Genomic DNA, 12,942 nt, shown 5'->3' with positions numbered 1-12,942 from the left:
AGATAACAGAAACAGTAACTAAAAAAATAATCCCAGGAGTTAATGCTGGTGATAATTAAGTTAGGAAGCAACTAATAGTTGGATTTAACGAAAAAGGTAGTTTTTTATAACATGATGAATTAAAATTTAAATTATCATTAAAAAATATTATTTTCATAAAAATATTAATTAATTAAAAGAAATTAATTTGCAACTTATAAGTTTACAATAATTCTAAAAGGAGAGGGAGATTGAAGAAAACGCCAATAAATAATAAAAAAAAATGGAAAGGAAAAGGTTTGAAAGAGAGGGCGACGGCGACGAAGAGCGGAGGAGGAAAAATGCGTTTTTGAAGGCGCGTTTGGCGAATGGGCCTGTCCTACCATAAATGTCATGTCACCCAACACGGTGGACCCCTTGCTTATTTAAGTAAACAAACAAGCCCTTACTGTTCGATTTTTTACTCCTATTAAACTCAGGATTACTCTCATTTTCTCATTCACACGAGCATAATAATATGCCACTAGTTTCATGATCAACTCGTTCACCAGAGCTCAGAAGCATCCATTTGATTCTTTTGTCCTGTAAAGAGGCAAGTCCAATCCTTAATCACACACCTCACATAATCGTCACATCATCATCTTATCATGTAGGTGTGAAGGTAATTTTATGATACAGTGATTAACACCACAATTAATTGCATATATGCAAGTCATTGCTTAATTTCCATCACCCTTTCACTTGTCTTGCCGCATTCCTCCCTCACCTAATTTCTTCTTCTTTATGTCATGCTGCCTCTGAATCTTGATCCTTGAATTTTTTAGACAAGATAATCTTGCTAGTATTATATGTCTCCTTGAAAGAGACATTGTTCTCGTCCATAATAGTTAAAATAAATCAAATCTACGTGTCTTCTTTATTCTATTTAAGTTGTGATGTGGACCCAATGCAGAGGCGTGAAGGTCTTGCACGTTACATTGATTGATGGCTTGCTACATTTTGAGCCCAGAAATTTCCTTGCTTAATCTTGTTCACCAACGTCTTTTTAGCATATCCTTTTCTTTTATAAATATCAGAAAAAATATGTATGCATGTATAATTTAAAGTTTTGTTTGTGTGCAGATATTGTTATTTAACGTTAAAGTTTTACAATAAATCCCCTATAATTTTACCTTTATATATGTATGCAAATTATTCATGTCCATCGTTAATTTATCTGTTATTTCTAAGTCATTAAAACAATATAATATGATAAGGGGTTTATTTGCATATGACTTAAAATTTAGGGGTTATTTATGCATATATAACTCAAAGTTTGAGAAGGATTATCTAAAGAAACAGTTTAAGAAACTATTTCGTCAATGCTAACATATTATGCGTCATTGATGAATAATTAACAGCGAGTAATTATCTGCACAAACTTCAAATTTTAAGGTGGTTCTTTATCAAATTTTAAAAGTTAGGAGCCATTCTTATATAAATCAAAGTTAATGAGAGTTTAGAATAATTTAACTGAAAATTTTACAAACCTTAGTTTTGTTGCTGTTTTTTTTTTTTTTTTGGGTTCTTTGTTTGCCTTTTTGCTTTGGTGTTATTTGTTGTTTGGCCTGGGCTGTTGGACGACTCCTTTTTGTGGTAATGATATCCTTTTCTCTGGCAAAAAACAAAAAACAAAAATGAAAAATTTACCCGAAGTTATATATCCTCGCAAAATACGAATTCGGTGATTCACTTTGATTGCATGATCATATACCAATTTTTGTGTAAAATTATGAAAAAAAATAAGTATATATAATAAACTTTTTGCCCACGATAGTTAACATGTGCCCTCACTTTGATAGCGATCTCCCATCACGCTATCGCCTGCACTCAACTTGAACGAATTTTTTTGTGGTTGAAAAAAATTCAGATTTGTTGGATTTCGATAAGTTACGGATATCAGGACATGTCTCGACGTAGACGAAATTTTTTGTTTTCAATGACTCTCCTTAAAATTTAAAAAAAAAAAAATCAGAGGATTAGTTTGTTCTTTATATTCCATTCCCTCTCCAAATCTGGCAAAATATTTACGCCCTTGAAAATGAAAATGGCAGGCAAATACTACGATGTACGATGTTGGGGACCCCGCACAGGTTAACTTTTGAACTTTTCCAGTACCCACTGGGGATTGGTTACCACCCAAGAAAAAAAAAAGAGTTGAAAATTAATATAAAAATAAATTAAACTATCTTTTTTTATAATGAACATAATAAAACTTATTATATATACTACAAACATTAAAATCATCACATTTTTTAAAATTATCATAAATTATAATTTTTAATCTTATAAATTAAATTACTTATTTTTTTTATGAACGTGACTCATTTTTTTTTAATTATTTTATTTTTATTTTTATTTTCTTAATATATTCCATTGCATTCCTTTATACAAATCAAACGAGGCTTTAGAAAATATTACTTTTCCATAGGGATACTTCGAATCGTGTTATAATTGTTTGATTTCATATTTCTGACAGCTTAATATTCACGGACATTGTTGATGTTCATTAATAATCAGTTCATGCATTTGCTATGATGCCATTTATATGCCACAACGAATTATATGAGCTCTTGGATATTAGTAACTTTCCTTCTAAATATTTTTCTCTGGAAGGAAATTTTATTATATCAAACAATTTACATTTTTTATTAAGTGTGTATGTATATTGATATTACTATCTAATTGGGTCTGACGTCAGGGTAGCTCTACCAGAAGCATTTTATGCATTCAAATGAACTCAAATTAGAAATCTCATAATTAAGTGATCATAGCTTCTGTCACTGAGATCAATGCCTCTTAGTTTTATTAAGTTAAGCTAAGTGAATCTGTTCATGACTTCATACATTATATTTTTTCTTGATTCCATTCCATGGCTCGGTATCCTAAAAAACTCAATGGCCTGACGGGTATTTTGGAGATACTTTTAATATATTTGTTTAAAGCAACTGTATAATTTAAAATTTAAACTTGAAGTTCTAAAATAAACTGATTTAACTCTCTTAATCAGTTGGACCAAACACTACTCAAGTATTGTATGTTTATAACACTCAAGACACAAGATTATAGAAAAAGGAACACTTTGGTTTTGTAGAAAATAAATATATTAATTAACCCGCACTCTCTTGGTCAGATATTTAGCCCCAACTTAAAGCAGCTGGAATAGATAGCTAATCATCAAAGACCTGCTATACAGTATGAACTATAATCACACGGATAATTTTTTTTTTTAAATTTATAATGAAAAGATGACGATGAACTATTTATAAGTACAGTGTCTAATGAAAAGAATAATATGTGCATGTGCATCTTTCATCTATCCAATGTAACATATCACAGCTTTTAGAATGAGATCGTTCAGGCGATAGATTACGGTTACAAATTGAAGATTACTTTAAAAATGAATAGCCACCTAATTAATCATGTTGCTCATTCACTTCAGTAACAGCCAATAATAAAAATAATAAGGAAAATGATATTTTTGGATTTGAAAATTATAAAGCCATTGATAATTTTTTTTCAAACTATTTTTTGCCTTTTTCATTGGGAAAATGATAGGAAGGTTTCAAGGGATCAATTAATTTAAATTAAATCCTAAATACAAAACTTTAAGTATTTGAAAGTTTGACTTTCAATTTTATAACCTCGTTATGATGAATTTGCAGCTTAATAGGGAAACTAATTTTATTTAATTCTTTAACCATGTTAAAATTTAAAAAAACAAGTTACAAATTTATCATAACGAAAAGTTACAAAATTGAGAAATGAGTTAGCAAATTCCTAGAGTTTGGTACTTGAGACTTATCTATCATTTTCCTTTTTTTTTTATATTGCCAAAGTGTTATTTAACTGTAACAACAAAATAAAATATTCTAACTGTAAAAAGAACCAGGTTATGGCTTAAGAAACAAATAATGATTTCAAAAGATCTCTAACAGAATTGATTAAGTTCAAAAATTTTGGTTATTAAATTTACAACTTTTTTGCAATGTCATTCCTTTCTCTTTCCTTTTTGATTTTATACCAAATGGACTTGAAAGGTGTCAGCATATTTGATAAAAAGTTAAAGAGGCAAAAATACCTACAAATTGATCAGCTAGTACCACCCATACCATCCAGTAATTTAAAGTGAAGAAAATGACATAAACATTTAGAATGTTATATGAGTAGGTGCATAAGTGTCAAATCTATCTATTGGCTCTAACCTTCATTTATTTCAGGTGTTGACTGCTTATCTAACCTGCCACATGTCATTTGACTAATCTAACACTGATATGGCTTATTCTTGTGTAGCATTTACTTGTGGTTGGTAAAGGAAATAAATTGCCCACCTACTTTCACAAATTTATCATTTTATCATCCAAGAAGGAGAGCTTTAGTCAGTCTTCATCGTCTTTACTCTTTGTTTTTGACCTAATATATAGCATCATCTTCATCGTTGACCACCAAAATTAGCAAAAGGAGGGTGATACATATCAGATGAGCTCAACACAAAGAAGAAGATGAAATTCTAACTAAGCATTGCCACTGTGGCTTGGTGCTCCAAGATAGATAGCATGGACAAATGCTAACCTAGCAAGAAGATTTTATGGGTGTCCAAGGTATCACTAAGTAACATGATTTGAAATCATTTATTTCTCATTTATTTCCCAATTTCTTCAATTGCTACCTGGTGTCAATGTTAAACATCACAGGGGGTAAGTAGGGCTTCTTTTCTTGGCATGATGGTGATTTTAGTAAGAGGGAGAACTTGATGATATAGATAAGTTGTACAATGAGAATGCTTTGTTGAGAAGAGGATTATATGGTCAAAAATTCTATGAAGAGACTAATGTCATTTTAGCAAAGTTGAAGAAGCTCAAGGGAAGATATAAGAAGAATGAAACTGAACTTAGGAACCATAGATGGAGTTTTTAATTGGCAGTGGCGACATTGTTATTGCCATGGGTAATCTTCTTGTTTTGTTATAAGAATGATTGAGTAAATTGATATGGTTCTTGTGTATTGTATTGTAAGTTGCAGTGGTTAAATTTGTCCCCTATTATGATGCTAAATTTGTCTGATTGTCATTCAATTTCAATTTAGAATGTGGCCAAAAATTATCATTGAATTTATCTCCTGTTATGAGATGCTAAATTTGAGCCCTTCTAAATGTTGACATAAAAGCAACATAAGAATTTTAGTGTACAATTTACATCTCTATCAATGTAACAAAAGAATAGCCAAAGTATCATCAACTACAATTTATATCAGACTACTCAATATTGACAACCTAACAAGCTATTATACAAACTACATGTCAACTGTAAAATTTCTACACACTAATCACCATTAATTCTAAAATCCAAGGCAATTAAAGGATTAATTCAAGGAAGTTTACCAAGTTTATAAATTAAGAAAATGGGATTCCGAGTTTTCATAGTCTAAAATATATTGGAAATCATTTATTAAACCTTTCATCAAAGTAAAATAATGTTTGGAAAGCATGGGATACCTTAAAAGAGTAAAAAGAGACAAAAATAGTTGAAAAACCTCAAAATCTAAAAAACAGAGCTATGTGTCGCAACTTGTGCATGATATACCATGGCTCCTCACTCTCTGTGCCTCGTCATGCGTCGCGGCATGTTGCACGATATCAGACAACATTTTTGCTGTTAGTTGATAGCAATTTTAGGCAAATTTTGGTGTGCCTTATTTCTTCGTCTGACGTCCGAATGAGATAATCTAGGTGTCTATAAAAAAATCTTTTCATAAATTAGCTAATGGCATGAGTTTTACTTCTAAACTAAGTCACACAAGGAAGTTGAACGTCCAAATCCATTTTCATAACTTTTCACAATTTTCACCACTAAAGGGGTGTCTAAAACTCCATACTTGTGTCAAAAGCTATTCCTAACACCTAAACTATACTCAATCAATTTAGGACTACTTATACAACACACCACACACACATAATCCTAATTACATCAAAATTTTGCCCCTCAACCCCTTAATACAAAAATAGAAGGAGGAGGTTTTAACATTGCATTTCAACATCAATATTCACAATTGAAATCAAACAAATATCCCTACACTTGTACTAGTATTTTGGCCCTATAATACACTTAGGTAACATACACTTAAAATACATTCTAAAATCATAAACATCAAAAGTGCAAATGTATGCAAAATTTAAACCTAATTGGTAATATACTAATTATTACACAAAGATAAATAGGGTTAAGAGGTTATACAGTAGGAATCTTGGAGTCTTAAGCCTTTATAGCTTTTTTCCTTTCTGCATCAGAGTTAAAGCTTGTAAAAATATTAAAAGAAATAGGTGAGTTTAGCTACTCAGTAATCAAGATTCATCTATTTTTTGCAATTGTATATCAATTAATTTAAACACATAAAGTGAGTTGATTACTCAAAAACATTCAATTATATCTATTAAAAGTTATAATTCCACAATTCATTTCACCACACATATCACCTTGAGTCATAGGGTTTATTGCCATAAGATATACAAATATATGGTAATGACTCAAATTATTATCACAACTTGTTACAAACTTAAACAACCATGTGACACGTCAGGTAAACACATATGCATGATTAAACCATCCTTATACCCTTGTTATTTTCTGTAACTAAAACTGTGGGTCATAACATCAAATAGGGTTTCATTCATGTGACTAGACTACCTAAATTCATGAATTATGAGGTGTGACCCCGCCAAAGAACAAAGACTTATTCTCAAACTATGATTTCCCTCACTCTCGAATTTTTAGGGTATCATATACCCTAAGCTAACCTTCTTGATAAATTGGTAGAGATAGCTAGATTTTAGTCCCTTGACAAACTATGAGAAAATCTCTCGATAAACTATAGAACAAGGCTATACCCTCATACATTGGAAGGCAATCAAAAATACCATATGAATTTTAATATACTCCTTTTCTTAGAAAAACTCCCACCAACTGATTACGTAATGTATGATACTCATTGATTTCCCAATTTCATTACTTTAATATCAACACATTAAGCTTACAACAATGAGCTACCCAAGTGAGCATTAATCTCATTTTCACATATATCACCTATATTTACCATTTGCAATCTCAATACAATTATGTTTATCCCATTATACTTAATCACAATTCAAATTTATTATACCAATCGTCAACTACTTATTCCCATACCATATTGTAATTTGAAATCCATTTTAAATTCATGTTTGCATTTTTATTCAATGAAAGCAAATATACTAGCTCATGTTTCCTAGCATGTTTACACATTCACAAATCACAATTGTACATGCAAATAAACACATTTTTAGTTACAATGAAATTAATAAATAACTACTTAAAATAGGGTTCCTTTGGTTAACTTAAATTTTTGAGATGTTAAAGATTTACTCTTCAATAATTAGCTTTTAAGCTTGCTTTCTAAGCCAAATGTGGTGCTCAGACAATTAATTTACAATTAATAAAGTCCAACCTCAATTAACATTGCTACAAATACGCTTTTAACTCTCATTTTTCATGTCTAAAATATTCAATGCCCATATTTCTCACATTTAAGCCTACCTATTGGGTATATTAACTTTCTTTAGCATTATATAATTTCATTAAGCTCTTACATTGCCATAAATTCCTCAACCATCCCCATAACTCATATTTAATGCCCTATTTGGACATTTGTGCGCCATGACAGACATGTTACACGCCACGACAATTATGCTCGACAATTGCAATAGTTGTCATTTGTGCGCCATGACCATGACAGACATGTTACATGCCACGACATGTGGCATAGAGATGAAAATCAGAGGATGAATATCGGTGCTTACCCCTGCTTCCATAGATTCTTTTTCCTCTAAAACCTTAGCATCGATTCTTCTATCACATAGGCCCTACTTCCTTCGCTACCTCGTGTCTCAACCATTAGCGCTTTTCCCTTCTTCTTCCCAATGACAAAAATTGCAATTTCAGATGAACCCCATAGACCTCTTGATTTTTGATTTCGGATTAACATAGACAAGTTTATGTTAGATAACCTTAAAACCATTCATTTAGTATCTGACTCATCATTTTAAACCTAAGATAAGCCAAACGTCAATGTTAGACTAGTCAAATGATAGGTGGCCAGCTAGATAAACAATTAACACTTGAAATAAACAAAGGTTAGAGGCAATAGATGGATTTGTCATTTTCACATCCACTTATATAACATTATAAATATTTATACCATTTTCTTCATTTTGGGCTATTAAATGCTGGCCACTTTATGTATATTTTTACCTATTTACTCTTGATGGAAATATTAATCTTGATGGAAATAAAAAAGATTTCTTTCATCTATTTACGAAGAAATGTTCGCAGCCTTTTAAAAGCTAGTTCTCGTTGATGTCATTAATGATAGTGGTAGATTTATGTAATTGTTTCTAGTGGTTGGTCTTAGAAATAACCAAACATAAATCTCAATTATTTATGTCTCTCGCGTGCAGATCTCGTTAATTGTAGTTATTGGCAAGTCACTTCACATTTGATGAATGAATTTTCCTCATAAATGTAACTTTACAAAATGAATATCTGCAGAGGGACAAGACTTCGTTTAAAAACTTCTGATAGTTGATCGAAAGAGATCAAAATATAAGAATTAAAAAGGGCACGTTTATCATTAAAACTCATAAATAAATGACACTGTTTATTGAAAATGAATGTCTTAAACTTTAGATCTTGCAATTCTCCCTAATTAAAAGGATGTCATCAAGCAGAAGGCGATCGAATTAATACTGCATTTGATTGAACCATCATGATTCAGGTTGGTCCTGTCCTGTGACTTTCTTACGATAAGACACGTCGATCACAAAACAGGACAAGATCAGCTTATTCAATCAGCGGCCATGCCATTATAGGCTTCACTTGAATCCGTATACACTTTCCGAATTTCATATATGATGCATAAAATTCTATGGATCCAAAAAAAGGCAAAAGGACAGGAGAACAAGTCACGTCTTGATCTTAATAATCCATGTCTATGCAGGATCTAATATTCATGTGGCTAACGTAAGTTAACCCAGAGAATAAGTTAGCTGGGGAAAACTTTCGTGCTGCATAAACCTCGTAAAGATTGAGGATCCTTGCAGTTCTTAGATTGACGCTGACGGAGAGGCGTATCATACCTGCTGCAGATACAGACCCTTTGCGGGCCGATCATAATAAGGAATATTGAGGCTCAACACAGGAAACGTCCAATAAGCAACCTCTTTATTATAAGTAGCAAGCAAAATCAGATGTTACATACAAGAGGTGCCAAAGTCGAGCATTTGTTAGAGGAACATTAGCATTTCACAATACGCAGTACCAGAATGTCATGAAAGCAGCAATGCCACTTAGAATGCATAGTCTATCCAGCCTACTCTCGTTTCTCATTTTCTCCTCTCTTAACTCATTCTGTACTTTTGAATACATGCGACAAGATTCTAGAACTTCGCTATAATTTTTGCTCCTTCTGCAGCTAAGAGCTTCCTTGAGAATAAGCAAACTGTTTCTTCCATTAACATGAGCTCCCTCCATGTCTTCCAACTGCATGCTCAGCTCTGTTAATCTAAGCGTTGTTTGGGCTCCTCCCTCCTCACCGTGAACCATTCTAAACTTCATAATAAGGATGCATTCCACTACCTGACAAGGAAGAATGTCTTTGGCAGGAAGAACAGATCCAAAGCGTATCACAAAATCCTTATCAGTTGGCCAATGTCTTTGACCACCGAGAGGACTCCAGCTAGCAAGATTAGCTGCTTGGTTCATTTTTCTGTTTACAACTATCCAACTAAGCTGGAGCCCCTCTTGAAGCTCCCGCCATAGCTTCCCATCTTTCCTCTCTCTTTCCATGGATGTAATCGGTGGTAGACCATCAGATTCAGAAAGGGTAACCACTCCATCATTGTTATCATCTCTATCAGCGTAAGTGAGGAGATCAATCCGGAAAGGGCAGTTGTAAAACCAACCATTGAAGCTATTCGCATTTGGAATTCCCCATAATACTTTGGAGCAGACTGGTTTATCTTTATACCTGATATCTACGATAGAGACAAAATCTGATGGAGAGATGCTGTCAGATTCATTCATTTCTCCATAATATTCGGCCTCAGTCCAGTCTTCAGGGTATTCAAGATCATAACTCGGCTGATACTCCACAACCTCCTTGTTTACAATAAGTGGGAAACAATCTGCATAGAATTTTCTGAACCCACCAATAGAAGAGATTAAACTTTTGACATCCTCTCTATTCGTTGAAGGCCACATGGATGAACATACATTTTCCCATAAACTCTCTTCTTTTGAAATGGAACAGAATGCTGCACAAGTACATGCAGCACTAGCCAAAGTTACACCATCAAGACGTCGTAATATGTCATAGAATAGATCACTGCTTAGCGAGGCAGTACTCTCAACTGGTGCAACTGACATAGCGATAATTCTTGACTGTCAGACAAAAGAAAAAGATTAACAGAAAAGAAGCTTCTACTGGCTAAATTTTTTCCCCCTAAAAAGGAGTATTTTAGAAAAGGCACTTTTTGGCAATAATAAGGACTCTACAGTGGTTCCCTCCAGGACTATCATGAATCAAGTTATTTGTACCATCAAATTAAACAATATTTTCATCACAAATATGAACATAGTCAGATGTGCTCACATCATGAATATGTTTCTAAGCCATACAATACTAAATTCTATATAAGTGGAACACTCCCAAAATGCAGATTTTGTAAACTGTTTGGCATCACAGGATTGCAGCAGCATAAGCATGACCATATGCTATATCCCTGCCCCCGCATTAGGTGCCTCATGTTTATAGGAGCATAAAATATATAGGCAGCCCGAAGATTTCAGTGGCGTGTGCCAAAAACAAGCTCTCCCGTGCCATATCTGAGAGGAAAGTCTAGACCAAAGTCTTTAAGGAAAAGCAGCAGATTAGAAAATTTTGATGGTACCAAAACACCAATTTCTTTTTCATGTTTTCTGCAAGGATGGAGATGTCATGTCTGTATAGACTTTATTTTTGCCAATATTGACAGATGATAATTTGAGAAACTCATACTTATTTAGACAATGACCAAAATACAATGAAAAGAATGTCTGCATTGTAAATGTCATTGGATGTGAGCAAACCCTTTTTTTTTTTTATGGGCTGAGGATTAAGTAATTATGAGGAGAAATATAACCTAAAAAAGTCACTGATATTCAACAAAAAGCAACTTACCGATTCAATCTTCACTGTAAGTGTGCGGGAAAAAAGCTTTATCGTCATTTTATACAAGAAATCACATACATTTAGGCGTAAAGAAGCTTCCATATGTTAGTAGTGACTAATAATCTTTAATGAATTTGGATATCCCAAAATAACTTACAGGGTGTAAGTGTTTAAGTAACATAATGTTTTTAGCTTAGGTCTAAATGGCGGGTAGAATTGGCTCGTAACAATTCCATGCTGCAGATATAAATATGCATAGACAATTTATCATTCAGGCAAGAGGATTTCTTAGGAGTCTCATACTTAGAACTCATCCTTATATTGTGCTCAGTACAACACAATTAACAATACAGAATCCTGACCACTGCCTGGGAGAGGGCTTACTCAAGTGGCAACAAAAGCAACTAATTAACTAGTACACAAGTCAGTCATTATTACCAAAAATTCGCATACAAAGTTCAGATTTTAGAAGTAAATTGACAAAATTAACTTGCAACAAGTCGTATGAATATAGCGGAATGTAAATCCTTCGCCTTAAAATTTCCAATCCGCAAAACGAAAGGCTAAACGGACACAATACCCAAGCATAAGAAATGCCGCACATGCTTGGAAATTGAACAGATATTTCACCAAATTCAGCATCACGAGTTCATGATAACACAAGCCACAAACTCAGTAAAATGCAACTCATACATTGAAATTGAACCGATATTTGGTCGAATTGAGCATCATGAGTTCACGATAAAAGATGAAAGGCCGTGAATTTATTCAGTAAAAAGCGAGAGAGGGAGGTGATCACCTCAACTATCAGAGACAAGAAGCGGTCAACGACATGGAGAAGCCGAAGCAGACGAAGCGCGAGGCGAACAAAAGAGATGCACAAGCAGAAGGAAAATTAGGATTCGCACCGACAAAGATCGTAAAATATGGGTTTATGGTATGGGTCAGAATCCGTTTGTGATTAGAAGCAACGTCTCCCAGTCTGTCTGTGACTCTCTGAACCCTTCGCCACGGGACTTCAAAGGATCGTACCATCATTTCCCATAAGCAATCTGGATACAATAATAAAGATTAGGATTCTTTGTGATGCTATAAAATTCAATATATTCATTAAAAAAATCCTTTTTTTTTTCTTGGGTGTGGTAGTCATTAGTCAAGACGGTAATTACATTTGGTGAATTTATTTTTGACATCATCAAGTAAATTCAAGGACTCTCAGGAATTCACAAGAGAGAAGGGTACAGAAAATTCATGCAGTGGTCAACTGGTCATGCCATCGATGACGGGATGTACAAAATAAAATAAAAAGGTAGTAGTAAAAAGAATAGAAAACGTTGGGAGGTTGTGTTGTGAGAGTGATGAAAGAAAGAAACAAAAAGATGGGAAATCCCAGCGAAGCAGGCGATCAAAGGAGAGGGACGAGGAAGGTGGGGCAAGTGGCAAGCAATGGTCTTGACCTGTTCAATGTACATAGCGAGGCCTGCCTGTGACTTTATTTATGAGTCGCGGATCGTGACCAGTCGTTGAATGATCCCCTGCCTTCGCTACTCATCCATTGCTTTACACTCTTTTCTTTTTCCATTATCTTGGCACCAAGACAGTGAGGTCCCACCGACACCTCAATGCTTCTTGGCTTTGATTTAGTGTTTCAACTAATGCGTATCTGTACCCATTCATACGATTTAG

The 12,942-nt window shown here is 33.6% G+C and overlaps 1 protein-coding gene across 2 annotated transcripts; it reads right to left on the bottom strand.

Annotated features, from left to right (window-relative positions):
- Nucleotides 1-9,252: 9,252 nt before the first annotated feature.
- LOC129293051 (F-box protein At2g27310-like) lies at nucleotides 9,253-12,699 on the bottom strand. Of its 2 annotated transcripts, none has more exons than XM_054930855.1 (3): nucleotides 12,426-12,699; nucleotides 12,056-12,308; nucleotides 9,253-10,487 (listed from the first exon to the last, which is right to left on the bottom strand). In XM_054930855.1, exon 3 carries the CDS (start codon nucleotides 10,470-10,472, stop codon nucleotides 9,351-9,353), a length of 1,122 nt encoding a protein of 373 aa, XP_054786830.1. In that variant the 5' UTR covers nucleotides 10,473-10,487; nucleotides 12,056-12,308; nucleotides 12,426-12,699; the 3' UTR covers nucleotides 9,253-9,350. The 2 variants fall into 2 exon arrangements, with proteins under 2 accessions (XP_054786830.1, XP_054786837.1); XM_054930862.1 differs by having other exon boundaries at nucleotides 9,253-10,465.
- Nucleotides 12,700-12,942: the final 243 nt, after the last annotated feature.

The sequence above is a fragment of the Prosopis cineraria genome, unplaced genomic scaffold, assembly GCF_029017545.1.
Source record: "Prosopis cineraria cultivar Desert tree isolate PC_DT_omini unplaced genomic scaffold, ASM2901754v1 PC1, whole genome shotgun sequence".
In the NCBI taxonomy this organism is placed as follows: Eukaryota; Viridiplantae; Streptophyta; class Magnoliopsida; order Fabales; family Fabaceae; genus Prosopis; species Prosopis cineraria.
Note: the sequence above shows the minus strand (reverse complement) of the source record. Positions and strands in the feature narration are given on the sequence as shown.

Excerpts from the sequence above, each read along its gene's own strand:
- LOC129293051 (XM_054930855.1), bottom strand. The coding sequence starts at position 10,472 with ATGTCAGTTGCACCAGTTGAGAGTACTGCCTCGCTAAGCAGTGATCTA.